This window comes from Ictalurus punctatus, chromosome 24 (genome assembly GCF_001660625.3).
Source record: "Ictalurus punctatus breed USDA103 chromosome 24, Coco_2.0, whole genome shotgun sequence".
Classification (NCBI taxonomy): domain Eukaryota; kingdom Metazoa; phylum Chordata; class Actinopteri; order Siluriformes; family Ictaluridae; genus Ictalurus; species Ictalurus punctatus.
Window position 1 is genome coordinate 3,835,398 of NC_030439.2, and position 12,621 is coordinate 3,848,018.

At 38.8% G+C, this 12,621-nt stretch overlaps 1 protein-coding gene across 2 annotated transcripts in view; it reads right to left on the reverse strand.

Moving 5' to 3' along the window:
* The window catches only part of csmd3b (CUB and Sushi multiple domains 3b), a 489,673-nt gene that overhangs the window by 41,664 nt on the left and 435,388 nt on the right, over positions 1-12,621 (reverse strand). For both annotated transcript variants that reach the window (XM_047150624.2, XM_047150623.2), the window contains exons 54-56: positions 8,495-8,668; positions 7,561-7,746; positions 6,358-6,531 (exon numbers count right to left, since the gene is read on the reverse strand). In XM_047150624.2, the coding sequence (XP_047006580.2) occupies positions 6,358-6,531; positions 7,561-7,746; positions 8,495-8,668 (534 nt within the window). The remainder of the gene's footprint in view (positions 1-6,357; positions 6,532-7,560; positions 7,747-8,494; positions 8,669-12,621) is intronic.

A 12,621-nucleotide genomic window follows, 5' to 3' on the forward strand; every position in this document is an offset into this window, starting at 1 on the left:
CATAGATTGTCTAAATGTCTACTCTTGCATAATATTACATTCAGAGCTGTACATTCTGGAGCATTACATAAAAATCTAGCTACACTACAAATGGCACTGCCATTTGAGGTCATATCTTCTAATCATGAATAAAAATAAGTGAATAAAAAGATATTAAACTTGTAAACAATTTGTTCCCATGAGTAAATGCTTACAATTTATTTTCCTAAATAATTTGCTCAATTGAGTAGTCAGTAACAAACACTCTCATGAATTCTCATGAATAGCTAGTGACCTGCTTGAGTCATTTATCTTGTTTCCGCCCAACAAACAAGAAGCAGGTGCATAACATGCTGGAAAAAAATTATTTATGTTAAAAAAATAATAAAATGCTATTCAGTTGATAAAATAATTTATTAACTAAATAGATCAGCGACAACTTTGTGTCAAACATATCATATATATGAGAAGTTGATCGTCTGTACTTTGGAACTAAAAAATACTGAACATAAATGCATGCTGGAAAAATTGGGAGGGCTGTCAGGATAAACATTTATACAACACAGCTGTTAAATTATTAAATCTGATTGGTCAATAGATGTTGTAATTTATATGCTTTATATGAATGTGCTTGTTCTTGATCAAAACTGTTAAACAGTTTCAGAGGAACCTGTTTGGCAGAAGTCTAATTATAAATGGATTAAAAACTAAATTGATTTAACAAATAATATCTAATTGTTGAAATGGTGAAACTTTCTGTAAGGCGACATTTATTTAGCATTTATGGATGGACCAGGTCAGTGCTTTTAACATTCAGAGTAAAGCAGTTCCTTTAAGTTTTCCACTATGGAAGAGTCTTTGGGATGGAGGACTACTCAGTTTGCAGTTTCTTGGTAACAAGCTGCATAGTGTTTTATTATTACTTATCATACTTAATAGTGATTACCATAACTTTTCATTAAAAAAGATGCTGGTGAGGGAAGGACTGTTTATAGCTGGTATAATGTAATATGACAACATTCATATATGTTCTACGATATTAAATGTAACTACATATGGTTAAAATATGCACATGTTGAACTGTACATTAATAAAGAAAAAAAATTATAATTGAAAAAAAAAAAACCAAAACCCTTTGCTATTTTCTGTTATAGAAAAATAATCAACTTTGGGGTGGTGAGGACATCACACAACCCCATCATTAATTCTTTCCCAAATGATGCTTCCTTAAAGCATATAACAGTGAGGTCACAATGGATAATTTTAAAATCAAATTTAATGAAACTTAATTTAAAAAATTGGATAATTTTGTAATCAAATTTTCTGTACTTTCGGGTTTGGTAAAGGTGACACTGACCCCTAAATATACCCAAGTATTTTGACAGACAACTACGAAGGTCTGCAGCACAGTGATGGCATGTTAGCAAATTGGGCACCCGCCTGTTATAAATGGCACCTACAGTTATAATAGTTCTCCACCAAGTTTGCAGCTGCTCTAATTGGTCAGTGGTAGTTGAGGTGTAAGTGGGGTGAAAGTGAGGATGGGTCTCCCACCAGCTGGATACAGACTCATAACCTGGCCTGGGTGTTACTAATTGGGATTTTGGCTGCTCGGGGCAGTGTTTAAATGACTGGAAGGAGAAGTAGGGAGGGTCAAATCAGGCTCTCAAACCATTTTGTTGCGAAAGGAGGGATGTTGGATGTTGAGACCTATGGCTGGATGGAAGCAAGTAGAGTGGGCTGCTCATATAATCAAATGCTCGTAATGGTTTTGTTCATAATTACATACCGATGCAGTTGAACGTCTTCAGACATTGCACACACACACACACACACACACACACACACACACACACACACACACACACACAAACAAACACACACAATACACGGCCAAACAGACACACAGTAGGTAAGGTGGTGCTTGAAAGTTTGTGAACCCTTTAGAATTTTCTATATATCTGCATAAATATGACCTAAATCATCATCAGATTTTCACATGTCCTAAAGCAGACTACTACTAACAGGGATCTATCAAAGTCTGATCTTCACAACATATGTTTGTGGAAGTGTATCATGGCACGAACAAAGAAGATTTCTGAGGATCTCAGAAAAAGAGTTATTGATGCTCATCTGGAAAAGGTTACAAAAGCATCTCTAAAGAGTTTTGACTCCACCAATCCACAGTCAGACAGACTGTGTACAAATGGAGGAAACTTAAAACCATTGTTCCCCTCCCCGGGAGCAGTCGATTAACAAAGATCACTCCAAGAACAAGACATGTAATGGCCTGCGAGGTCACAAAGTGACCCAGGATACAGTGCCCTCCACTAACCTGGCACCCTTGGTAAATGAGCAAAGAAGGCTGTGAAAAGTTGTCTTTATTGTTTAACCTTTTGATCTTTTGTTAAAAAAATTCATAAAAATACTCTGCTCTCATGGATATCAAACAACTGCAAACAAAACACAGTTTTATCAAAAATAAGATATTTGTTAAAAAAACATTTAAAAACTTTGTTATCTTTATTAAATATAGGTGTGCAACAATTATTGGCACCCTTTTAATACTTTGTGCTACCTCCCATTGCCAAGATAACAGGCCTGGAGTCTTCTCCTATAATTCCTGATGAGCTTGGAGAATACATGGCAAGGGATCTGAGACCGTTCCTCCATATAGAATCTCTCCAGATCCTTCAAATTTCGAGGTCCATGCTGGTGGACTCTCCTCTTCAGTTCACCCCACAGATTTTCAATGGGTTCAGGTCAGGGGACTGCGATGGATGAGGCAGGACCTTGAGTCTGTGGTCAATAAACCATTTTTGTGTTGATTTTGATGTATGTTTTGGATCATTGTCCTGTTGGAAGATCCAACCACGACCCATTTTAATCTTTCTGGCAGAGGCAGTCAGGTTTTCATTTAATATCTGTTGATATTTGATAGAGTCCATGATGCCATGTATACTAACAAAATGTCCAGGTCCTCTGGCAGAAAAACAGCCCCAAAATATTAAAGATCCACCACCATATTTAACCATGGACATGAGGTACTTTTCCATATGGCTTCCTTTCTGTGTGCGCCAAAACCACCTCTGGTGTTTATTGCCAAAAAGCTCTATTTTGGTTTCATCTGACCATAGAACCCGATCCCATTTGAAGTTCCAGTAGTGTCTGGCAAACTGAAGACGCTCGAGTTTGTTTTTGGATGAGAGTAGAGGCTTTTTTCTTGAAATCCTTCCAAACAACTTGTGGTGATGTAGGTGACTTCAGATTGGAGGTTTGGAGACTTTCTGACCCCAAGACGCAACTAACTTCTGCAATTCTCCAGCTGGGATCCTTGGAGATTTTTTGGCTACTCGAACCATTCCTCTTCACAGTGCGTTGTGTTTATGTACTGTACACATGTAGCATGCCTGTTTACATGTATACATGATCTGTTTTTGTGTATATGTGCATGTGAAACCATCACAACACACAAGAAGAGGAAGCTGTTCTGAGTCTTTGCCAGAGAGAAAAAAAACATGGTCCTGGAGGCACAGAGGACTCTGTGGGAAGTCAAACACTCAGGACACAGACAGAAAAGATGGAAGAAGGAGAGAGAAAGAGAATCAGAAAGTAAACTATCGATTTCTCTTTCTCTCTGTCTCACTCATTTCCCTGGTCTGTTTCTGGGTCACAGAGCGCATTGGGGGATTGGGAGGGACTGGGATGAGCCCAGTCTGCATTTTCCTTTTATGGGTCACAGACACTTAATGAAGGTCTAAGGAAGGAGTGGTGATCGGGTGATTCTGTGTGTGTGTGACCACAATCTAACCTAGAAGAATGGAGTTGTAATGGAAACATTATTGATGGTATTGAGGGAATAGAGGAGGAGAAGCGTGCAATATAGGCCACAGCTGAGCGCTGAACCTCACAGTCAGATCCCAAAAGTATACTCACAAGTCTTTTGCTATCTTTTCCAAATGGAGCTGGAACACTTCACTGAAAAAAGCCAATAAAGACTATTTTATGTATATCTCAACCAATGTCTTAGCCAGTTCTTCACCAGGCACTTAAATAAGCAATACATATTACAAAAATGCTGTACTAACTTCTCTAGAACAGGGTTTAGCTTGATGGTATTCCAAAAAACTGCTCATCCAGCATGAGCATATGCTTCATCACAACACGCATTCAGTCAAAGCCCTCTTCAATTCATGTATGTTGAACATGAATACAGCTAAAAGGTCTGATCTACCAACAAACATCACTGTGAAAGACCATACATCGCCAATTCAAGTAGTTTTCAGCAAATAAAGGACAAAAAACTCCACAAATTGCATCACAAATTTTGATAAAAGTCGACGCGAAATCAAGCATTTCTGTCCGCACCCCCCCAAAAAAAAAGTCTGCTAAATCCTGTATGGACTGCATAGCATACTACAAAGCAAATCTGTAAGTCTCTCTGGATTAGAGAGTCTGCTAAATGTAGATGTGACTTATTTATTGCAGCTAGAGGTCTGGATCTAGTGCTGGTTTCACTAATATTTTGAATTAATGTTTTAAATCAATTTACAAATCTTCTAATAGGATTGTTGTTGAGGTTTAGTGGTTCACACGGTGGTTTAGTGGTTAGCACGTTCGCCTCACACCTCCAGGGTCGATTCCCACCGTGGCCCTGTGTGTGTGGAGTTTGCATGTTCTCCCCGTGCTGCAGGGGTTTCCTCTGGGTACTCCGGTTTCCTCCCAAAGCCATGCATGGTAGGCTGATTGACGTGTCCATAGTGTGTGAATGTGTATGTGATTGTGCCCTTCGATGGATTGGCACCCTGTCCAGGGTGTACCCCGCCTTGTGCCCGATGCTCCCTGGGATAGGCTCCAGGTTTCCCCGTGACCCTGAAAAGGATTAAGCAGTATAGAAGATGGATGGATGGATGGATGGATTCTTTTCTAATTTAATACAACAATTTCCACTGCAAATTATATTACTGATACCTCATTTGACGTCACAAGAAAAAAAAAACTATCGCGAATTGTTAATAAAATTTTAAATAAATCTAGATATTTATTTATTTTTTGCAGTATTGCCCAGCCCTATCTAGAACTGAAACTTAATATATTGTAAGTGATGTGAGATATTGTATGGATGAGAGATAACACACTGCATCATTGACAAAATAGTGACAGTTTTGACAGTTAGAATCAATGAATACTTCAGACTGCTATTTTGCTACATAGTTCTAAAAGAGCACCAACCTTGTCAGGGTCTTGAGGAAAATGCTGTGAAGCTCAGTGAATCACACTGCTATGTGGTGTAGAATGCATTGTAAATGTCACTAGCTCAGGTATAGTTTCCAGGATTGTGCTTTATGCCTTTATAATTAATTCCCCTATGAAAATCCTCAAGGACAATGTGATGTATTGCTTCAAAACCTGGCTCAGAAAGAGTATAGACCTCAGTGAACCTTGGCAAGAAGGTCCTTAAATCCTAATAACACTGTGATGAAAGCCTGGCTGCCTTTACTACATATATTTATACCTATTTGGTTTGACCAGAGAATATGCACATTTTCAAGCTGCAGTCTCTGGTCTGAAGCGAGTGACATGTCATCTTCATAAAAATGGCAGGAAACTTTTAATAATGCCCTGAACACACAGATCAATTCCCTACTGAAATGACACTTCGACCAGAGCACTTGTACACAAACCTAATTACCAAGCGAGTCACATCCTACTAAAAAGTTCAACAAAAGATAAAATAAGCAGCTATAGCAAATTTCTTCCTTCTCTTCCCAAAGGTCTTGTGGTCATCTTTAATCAAATACATCACTGTAACCCTGGGCCTGTCTATATGGATTTCTACATTAGGAAGCACAAAAACCAAACTGTCTAGTTTAAAAATGGACAGAATCTGAACTGTTGTTTTAGAAGTGCACTAGGGTTAGAACTAATGTCTGCATTTGTGCTTTAAGCATGGAGCAATGCTTTGTGTACCCACGCAGAGCTACTGCAGACCACTGCCCACACTCAGAGCTCCCTTCATTTCTGCCTTGATTTAGTGCCAGCAACTTACGTTAGTGCTAATTTAAAAAAGTGGATACAGGCAATTTCCCTTTCAGTCAGGTCTGAAATCACTGGTGGATGTGTCCATTTTAAAGAACTACCAGGGGTTACATAAATGATTTCTATTGTAACTTGCTTGTTATATTTTTGTAGCCAGAGCCACAAAACTAGGAAAGATGAACAATGATCTAATTATTCAAGTGCAGCTTCATAAATGAGTATAAAATAATGTAATAAAGAAGACATTTTCCTGTTCTTTAGTGTCTGCAAACACTGCTGGGCCACTGTGTGTGTGTGCGTTTGTGTGTGTGCGTGCGTGCGCGTGTGTGTGTGAGATACCTGAGCAGAAGGGCATTGGTGCACTCCAATGGCCATTGAGCTGGCAGGTTCGGGAGGATTCGCCCTTCAGCTGCCGGCCACCTATACACGAGTAACGCACTGTTGAGCCAAAAGTGAACTTGTCTCCACTCAGTATTCCATTGGGAGGAGATCCGGGGTGTCCGCAGTCCACCACTGTTAAAAAAACCACACAAATACATGTGCACAGACAGAAAAAATTATTCATTGTTGAAATTTAATTACAGAACAAAGGGATTTCAAACTAAGTTTATGTTTAATTACAGTCCAGTCATAGCTCAAATAACAATATGCAAGGTGCTAATGTAGTTTGCTCTCAGAATGCTGCCATCATCAGATTGTGGAAGTTTCTTCCCTTGTCATTTCCTTTGCCTATGAGATCTGCTTGGTAATAATGTGATTAAAAGTAAAAAAAAAAAAGTTTTAAATCCAAGCAAGTATCCCTTGGAGTCCAACAATATATTTCCAACACATTACACACTAATTTAATCCAGCCATATCTGTCAGCACTGCATCACGCTTGTTTCCATGGTGATTATGCTTCTTTTCTTCCACCTTCACAATGCACTTTGCTTTCAGAAATTTTTTTCTGAATGCAGACTAAGCTTTAGATTTATACAGTGTTGATGCCAGTCTTGTTTAAGATTAGGCGTTCCCTTCCTGTATAGGATATACTGAAGCCAGGAATAGATCAGAAACCAGTGATGTTATTACAAAATATTCAGTAGCAAACACAAACTTGTCAAGGTATATAAACAAGAATGAAAATGGGGTCCTGCGTCAGATTAGTGAGGTTTGGAGCACAGCCCTGTCTATGGGATGAGAGGATAGCTGTGACAGTAGGGAGTCTTGTCAGGGTAGAATGTGAGCTAAAGCAGCGTTCTTTCTGCAGCTGTCGTCAAGAGCGCCTCACTGAGCTGAACAGTGCTTGAGGATGTTTTGGCGTTTCACGGGATATGCTCCCAATAAGCCAGGATCAGCTATGAACCTGGCATCGCTAATTAGTCTGCCTACAAAAGTGTGTGTTCCACCTGTCCCTCAATTAATGCACTGATCTAAAGCAGCGGGAGAGGGTCACTCAACTGTTTCGGCCTCCATTACAGGAATGAGACGCTAATTAACAGCACAACGCTGCTGCCAAGTTTTGGTGCTCTAGACAAGCGGCCAAATGCAGCAGCAACTTACCAATGCATTCAGGCAGAGGCTTGTCCCATTGGCCGGTAGGCTGGCAGGTGAGGATGGGTGAGCCAAACAGGTAGTAGCCTGGGTTACAGTCATAAAAGACCACTGTGCCAAAGGTGAAGTTGCCATGCTCAATCTTGCTTTGCCTGATGGAGTTGGCTGGGATCCCAGGATCAGAGCAGTTGACCACTGAACACACGGAAGAAGGGAGGGAGAGACAGGAGGAGGGAAACATGGACCAAGAGGTGCATGTGTTATTTGGCAGAAACAGTGACCAATTATCTTTATTCTAACTAAATCCATGTGGTCTCTAAACTGTGTACACGTTGTTTTATATATCTGTCTATCTATCTATATATATGTATATCTATATCTATCTATCTATCAATCTATGTATCTATATATATATATATATATATATATATATATATATATATATATATATATATATATATATATATAAAGGAATTCTGACTAGACATCTGCATATTCATATAACTAAAAGACATTTCTGTTAGTTGCTACTGAATTTCCACAAGGATCAAGTGAGAAAATCTCTTTTGAGACATAGCACAGGTGCAAACTGAAGCGCAAAACGATAGAAGAGATCTACAGCCTTGATTTTGACATGTGCTTCTCTCTCAGTAAGCAAACACTTCAGACCCAAGCAACAGTGCATCTTCATGCAAACATAAACACCATGGTGCATGCCTTGTCAATCTGTAAAGCAGAACTTTTGCTGTATTTCAGCCTATAAACACATCTCTGAGACAAATTCTGCCAATCTTACCAAAATTGTATAATGTGGAACAGGCAACAATGCCACAGTGCCACAGCAACAAGGGCTGCTCTACCTTACCCAGAATGCAGTGTATTTTGGCAGGTGGTTGTTCAGCCAAAGCTCCATGTGAATAGAAGACTTAACTTTTTTCCCCACCTTTACATGTTGGTGGTGGCTGACTCCACTGGCGGTTGGCCTGGCACTGAGCCCGCACTGGGCCCTCCATCACATAGCCCGTGTTGCAGGAGAAGCTCACCACATCATTCAGGTTAAAGCCATTGCCTATGGTGCGTCCGTAGATGGGGCTGCCTGGGTGCCCACAACTGATGGCTGCAGAACAAAGCAATTTTTAATTAATTTACCTTTTAAAGGTAAAGTGTTTGAGATGGGGTCAGGTTTTATTATAGCTAAACCAGAAATCTTGATTGTCCTCCTTAACAAAACTAATGTAGGGGTTTCATCACAACATGGGCAAACACCTGTGGAATCATGACTTTTCATTTTCATTTATTCTTACAAAAAATGTTTTCTGCAAATTTTTTACTTTCACTGCTTCAGTGGGATATTTTGTCTATATTCAAGAGGCAAATATTTATGCAAGCCACAGTATGGGCTCATTCATTGGCCCACAATCTAATCCTAATACAATTTCGTTATTGTACAACACAATGATTTACTGTGTGAAGTATAAAAGTAAATCTTTTCAGCAAATACTGCTTTGTGTTTCAGCAAGATCTCACATGATGTCTAAAGCCTACACAGACCAACACAGGGCTGCAAGACGGCATACTAATGTAAAACTAAAAGCCGTTTGACTATACAGAACTTTCTCTTCCGCAGAATGAGCCATCCCTTATATATCACGAGCCAGCTAGTATCTCACGAAATGCACGAAGTACAAAATGTCTTCATCACTGTCTATTTTCTTGCCAGTGGGTGAAACCATAGGGAGCTGCTGAGTGAAGCTGAACAAATGGCTATCTGTATGGTGCTGGTGGGTGTGTACAAGGCAAATGGGCTGTTCATACACACTGCCGGTTAACTGTAGAGCCATGCCTTCAGGCAAGATGTCACTTTGATGTTAAGGTTGGCTTGACACGCTAATTAGCCTTGTGTTTGGGTGCATACAATGTGAACTAATCCGAGACACATTTCGTTCACATTTTGTTCAACAACCTGACTCTGGCATGGAACAGATTCATTTAGAGATGAATCATTATGCTATTATGTTATGTGATCATTGTACATGGCAACATTGTAAATTTAATGGGTAATGTTAAAACAACATCTGATCTTCCTATGTGCTCCTAGGTGCAATTCCGAAATACCAAACCTATGTTTATCAGGACAATGTGGTTATTACTAAGCCTCTCATTTTCCCCAGTATGGGTGAAGAGCAGCTCATACTGAGTGAGAATGGAGTCTTTTCTTTTTCACTCCACAAGGGGAGTTTTCATTCCTCTTGAAGGCTCTTCTCCCCTCATCACTCCTGCTTCTCTCCCGCTCTCATAAACAACCATAGTTCATTTGCATAATTACAGAAGCAATTTGTTTCGTTTTGCACGAAGGCAATTTTCCCTTCATTTGAGGAGCTTCCACGGACCAAAATTTCAAACAAAATCGCTGTGTTAAAATAGCTGAATACTCAGCCTCTTCCCTACACTCTTTCATTTCATTGTCTCTATCCATCTCACTTTCTCTCTCTCGACCTGATAATGATTATTGCTCTGTGTACATGGTTTGGAAAGGAAATTGTCCAGACAGTTACAACCCCCCCCACCCCCACCCCCCCTCCCCCAACCAACTATTTACTGAAAGGTTAAATCAAGAATAATTTCTTGGTGTAAACACTAGATTGTTTAATCTTATTCACTGGGCTTGGGGTTAAGAAGTGTATTTGCATAGTATTTTTTTTTTAATAAAATTGTGCCACTTCTCAGAAAAGGCTGAAAATTATGGTTACAGACAAAATGGTACAATTTGCATTTGTTATCTTAATGCTAATTATGAAATGCTACTAGTGGTACAAAGAAAACAGTAAGTGAGGAATAAAATATTATGGGATGTACTGCTGTGGCAAAATAATCCAAGATGAAGTGGTGTGATGTGGCCCGTCACAAAGCAGAGTTACTTTTACCTCTCTGAAACTGATTATTTTACTATAGCAACACATCCAGAAGCATTTTATTCCACTTATACCACAACAATTTGTCAGAAATTGCACTTATTTTAAGCTTTTTAAAAAAAATTTATTTAATGAACAAGACATGTTTCTTCTTCTTTTGGCTGCCCCAGTTAAGGATCACCCATCTCCATGGAAACCCCACACGGAAACACCCATTCACCAAGGAAATCCAGTTTATTTCATTTGGCACAGGTTTTACGCTGGATGCCCTTCCTGACGCAACCCTCCTATTTTATCTGGGCTTGGGACCGACACTAAGAATGCAATAGCTTGTGCAACCCCAGTGGCTGGGTTTGGCACCCAGAATGGGGCTCAAACCCACGATCTTGAGCTTAAGAGCCTCATGCTCTATAGTTACAGTACATTCAATGTTTAGAATGTCTGTGAGACAAGTTAGTTCCAGTTATCACTTACATTATTTGCCATATAATCGAGAAACTGGAAAATGCAAACTCCTTAGTTCTGACGGTTCTCCCATGGTGGAAATCTTACTGACTTTTACCCAGGGCTGACACTGGAGACTCTTTCCACGTCAATACCATTCCATTCCATTTTAAATAAACATCTCCTCAGATAAAGCTTTACCATATCCACAATTATATGTCTTTCTTTGTCAAATAATATGCTTAAAAAATCCTTTTCTATTACTGTATGAATGTATGAAGGCGTGTCAAATGAAAAGATTAAAAGTGCGACATAAAGTAGAATTGAATCAAATATATTCTAGAGGAATCTGGACACTTGTTAAGTGCTGAGATTATGTAGAAAAATAATCTACTTTTGTGATACACTGCAAAAATGTCATCTTAGAAAGTGAAAATATCTTGAATATAGTCAAATGTATCTATTATTTCTTATTATGAGATTACAATAAACCAAATACAAGATCATTAAACATATTTGAGGACATTATTACTCATTTCAAGCTTGAAATTGTCTTATTCTATCTGTAGATAATTTTGCTCCTTTCTAGAAATAAATGTTTAAAATAAGCAAAATGATTTGCTTAATGACTACAAATGGCTTGAAACAGGGTTAATAATCTTATATTTGTTTTTTTGTAATCTTATAATAGGAAATACTATATAGATTTGACGAAATTCAAGGTAAAGGACGCCACTGGGTAAGATGTCATTTTTGCAGTGTTTTTTTTTTTTTTTTTGCAAGAAACTGTTTGCTATAAACAACGCAAAATAAAAAGAATATTTTCATTTGACTCCTAGTATAAAATGTAATATCATTTAAATTGATACTGTACTGTGGTATAAGATTTCTTTAAAGACACCAGAACGAATTTTGTGATATTTCTCTACATATTATATTTCAGGGTACCATATTTGGCAAATTAGAAAAAAAAAAACACCTTTGTTTTAATGATGAGACAACAAACATGCTCAATCAACCAATTTCTGTGTGCTCCTACAGAAAATAAACACTTCTAGCCTTTCGTTGGATTTTCCAGGTGAACTTTGGGGGACAGATGAGAGTATGATGAGATTGGATGGGGATAAATGAGATGAGCGTGAGCTCATTGTACCGCTCTGCTTTGGAGCGAACAATAAATCATTAATTAAAATACCCCTTGAGATGGGGAAGGCTCTTTTGTTCCCAGAGATTAGTGAATTCTCCAAATGCCAAGTAGTTGTGAGCAGAACCAAAGCACTTCCCCTCAGTCATCCGTGACACATGCAGACGTGATGCAGGCTTTTCACCGCTGCTGAGTGCACTGCAGTGACAGCTCTTCACCTGTAGCAGCTCCAGCAAATATATGGAACACTTTGATAACTTTGACTCAAACTTCTGATGATACCTGGTATAGCTATGGTACAGCTTACTTGATTTACTGTCACTGATGCAGACAGAAATTCCCAAAGATGCATGCTTTCAAGCTTGAATACACAAGTCGATATATTTCTCAGGTGCTCTGTAAACAGCACATTGTCTCTCACTGATCATTTATATTCAGAGCCTAGATCAACTCATGTAGCACTTTACAGCTCTGACCCCATACTTCAACATAGACCGCTCCACTGTTAGTAGAAAATAGGTAGGACTTCTTTTTTTTTTTTTTTTTTTTGAAAAGCAAGCACACACTCAC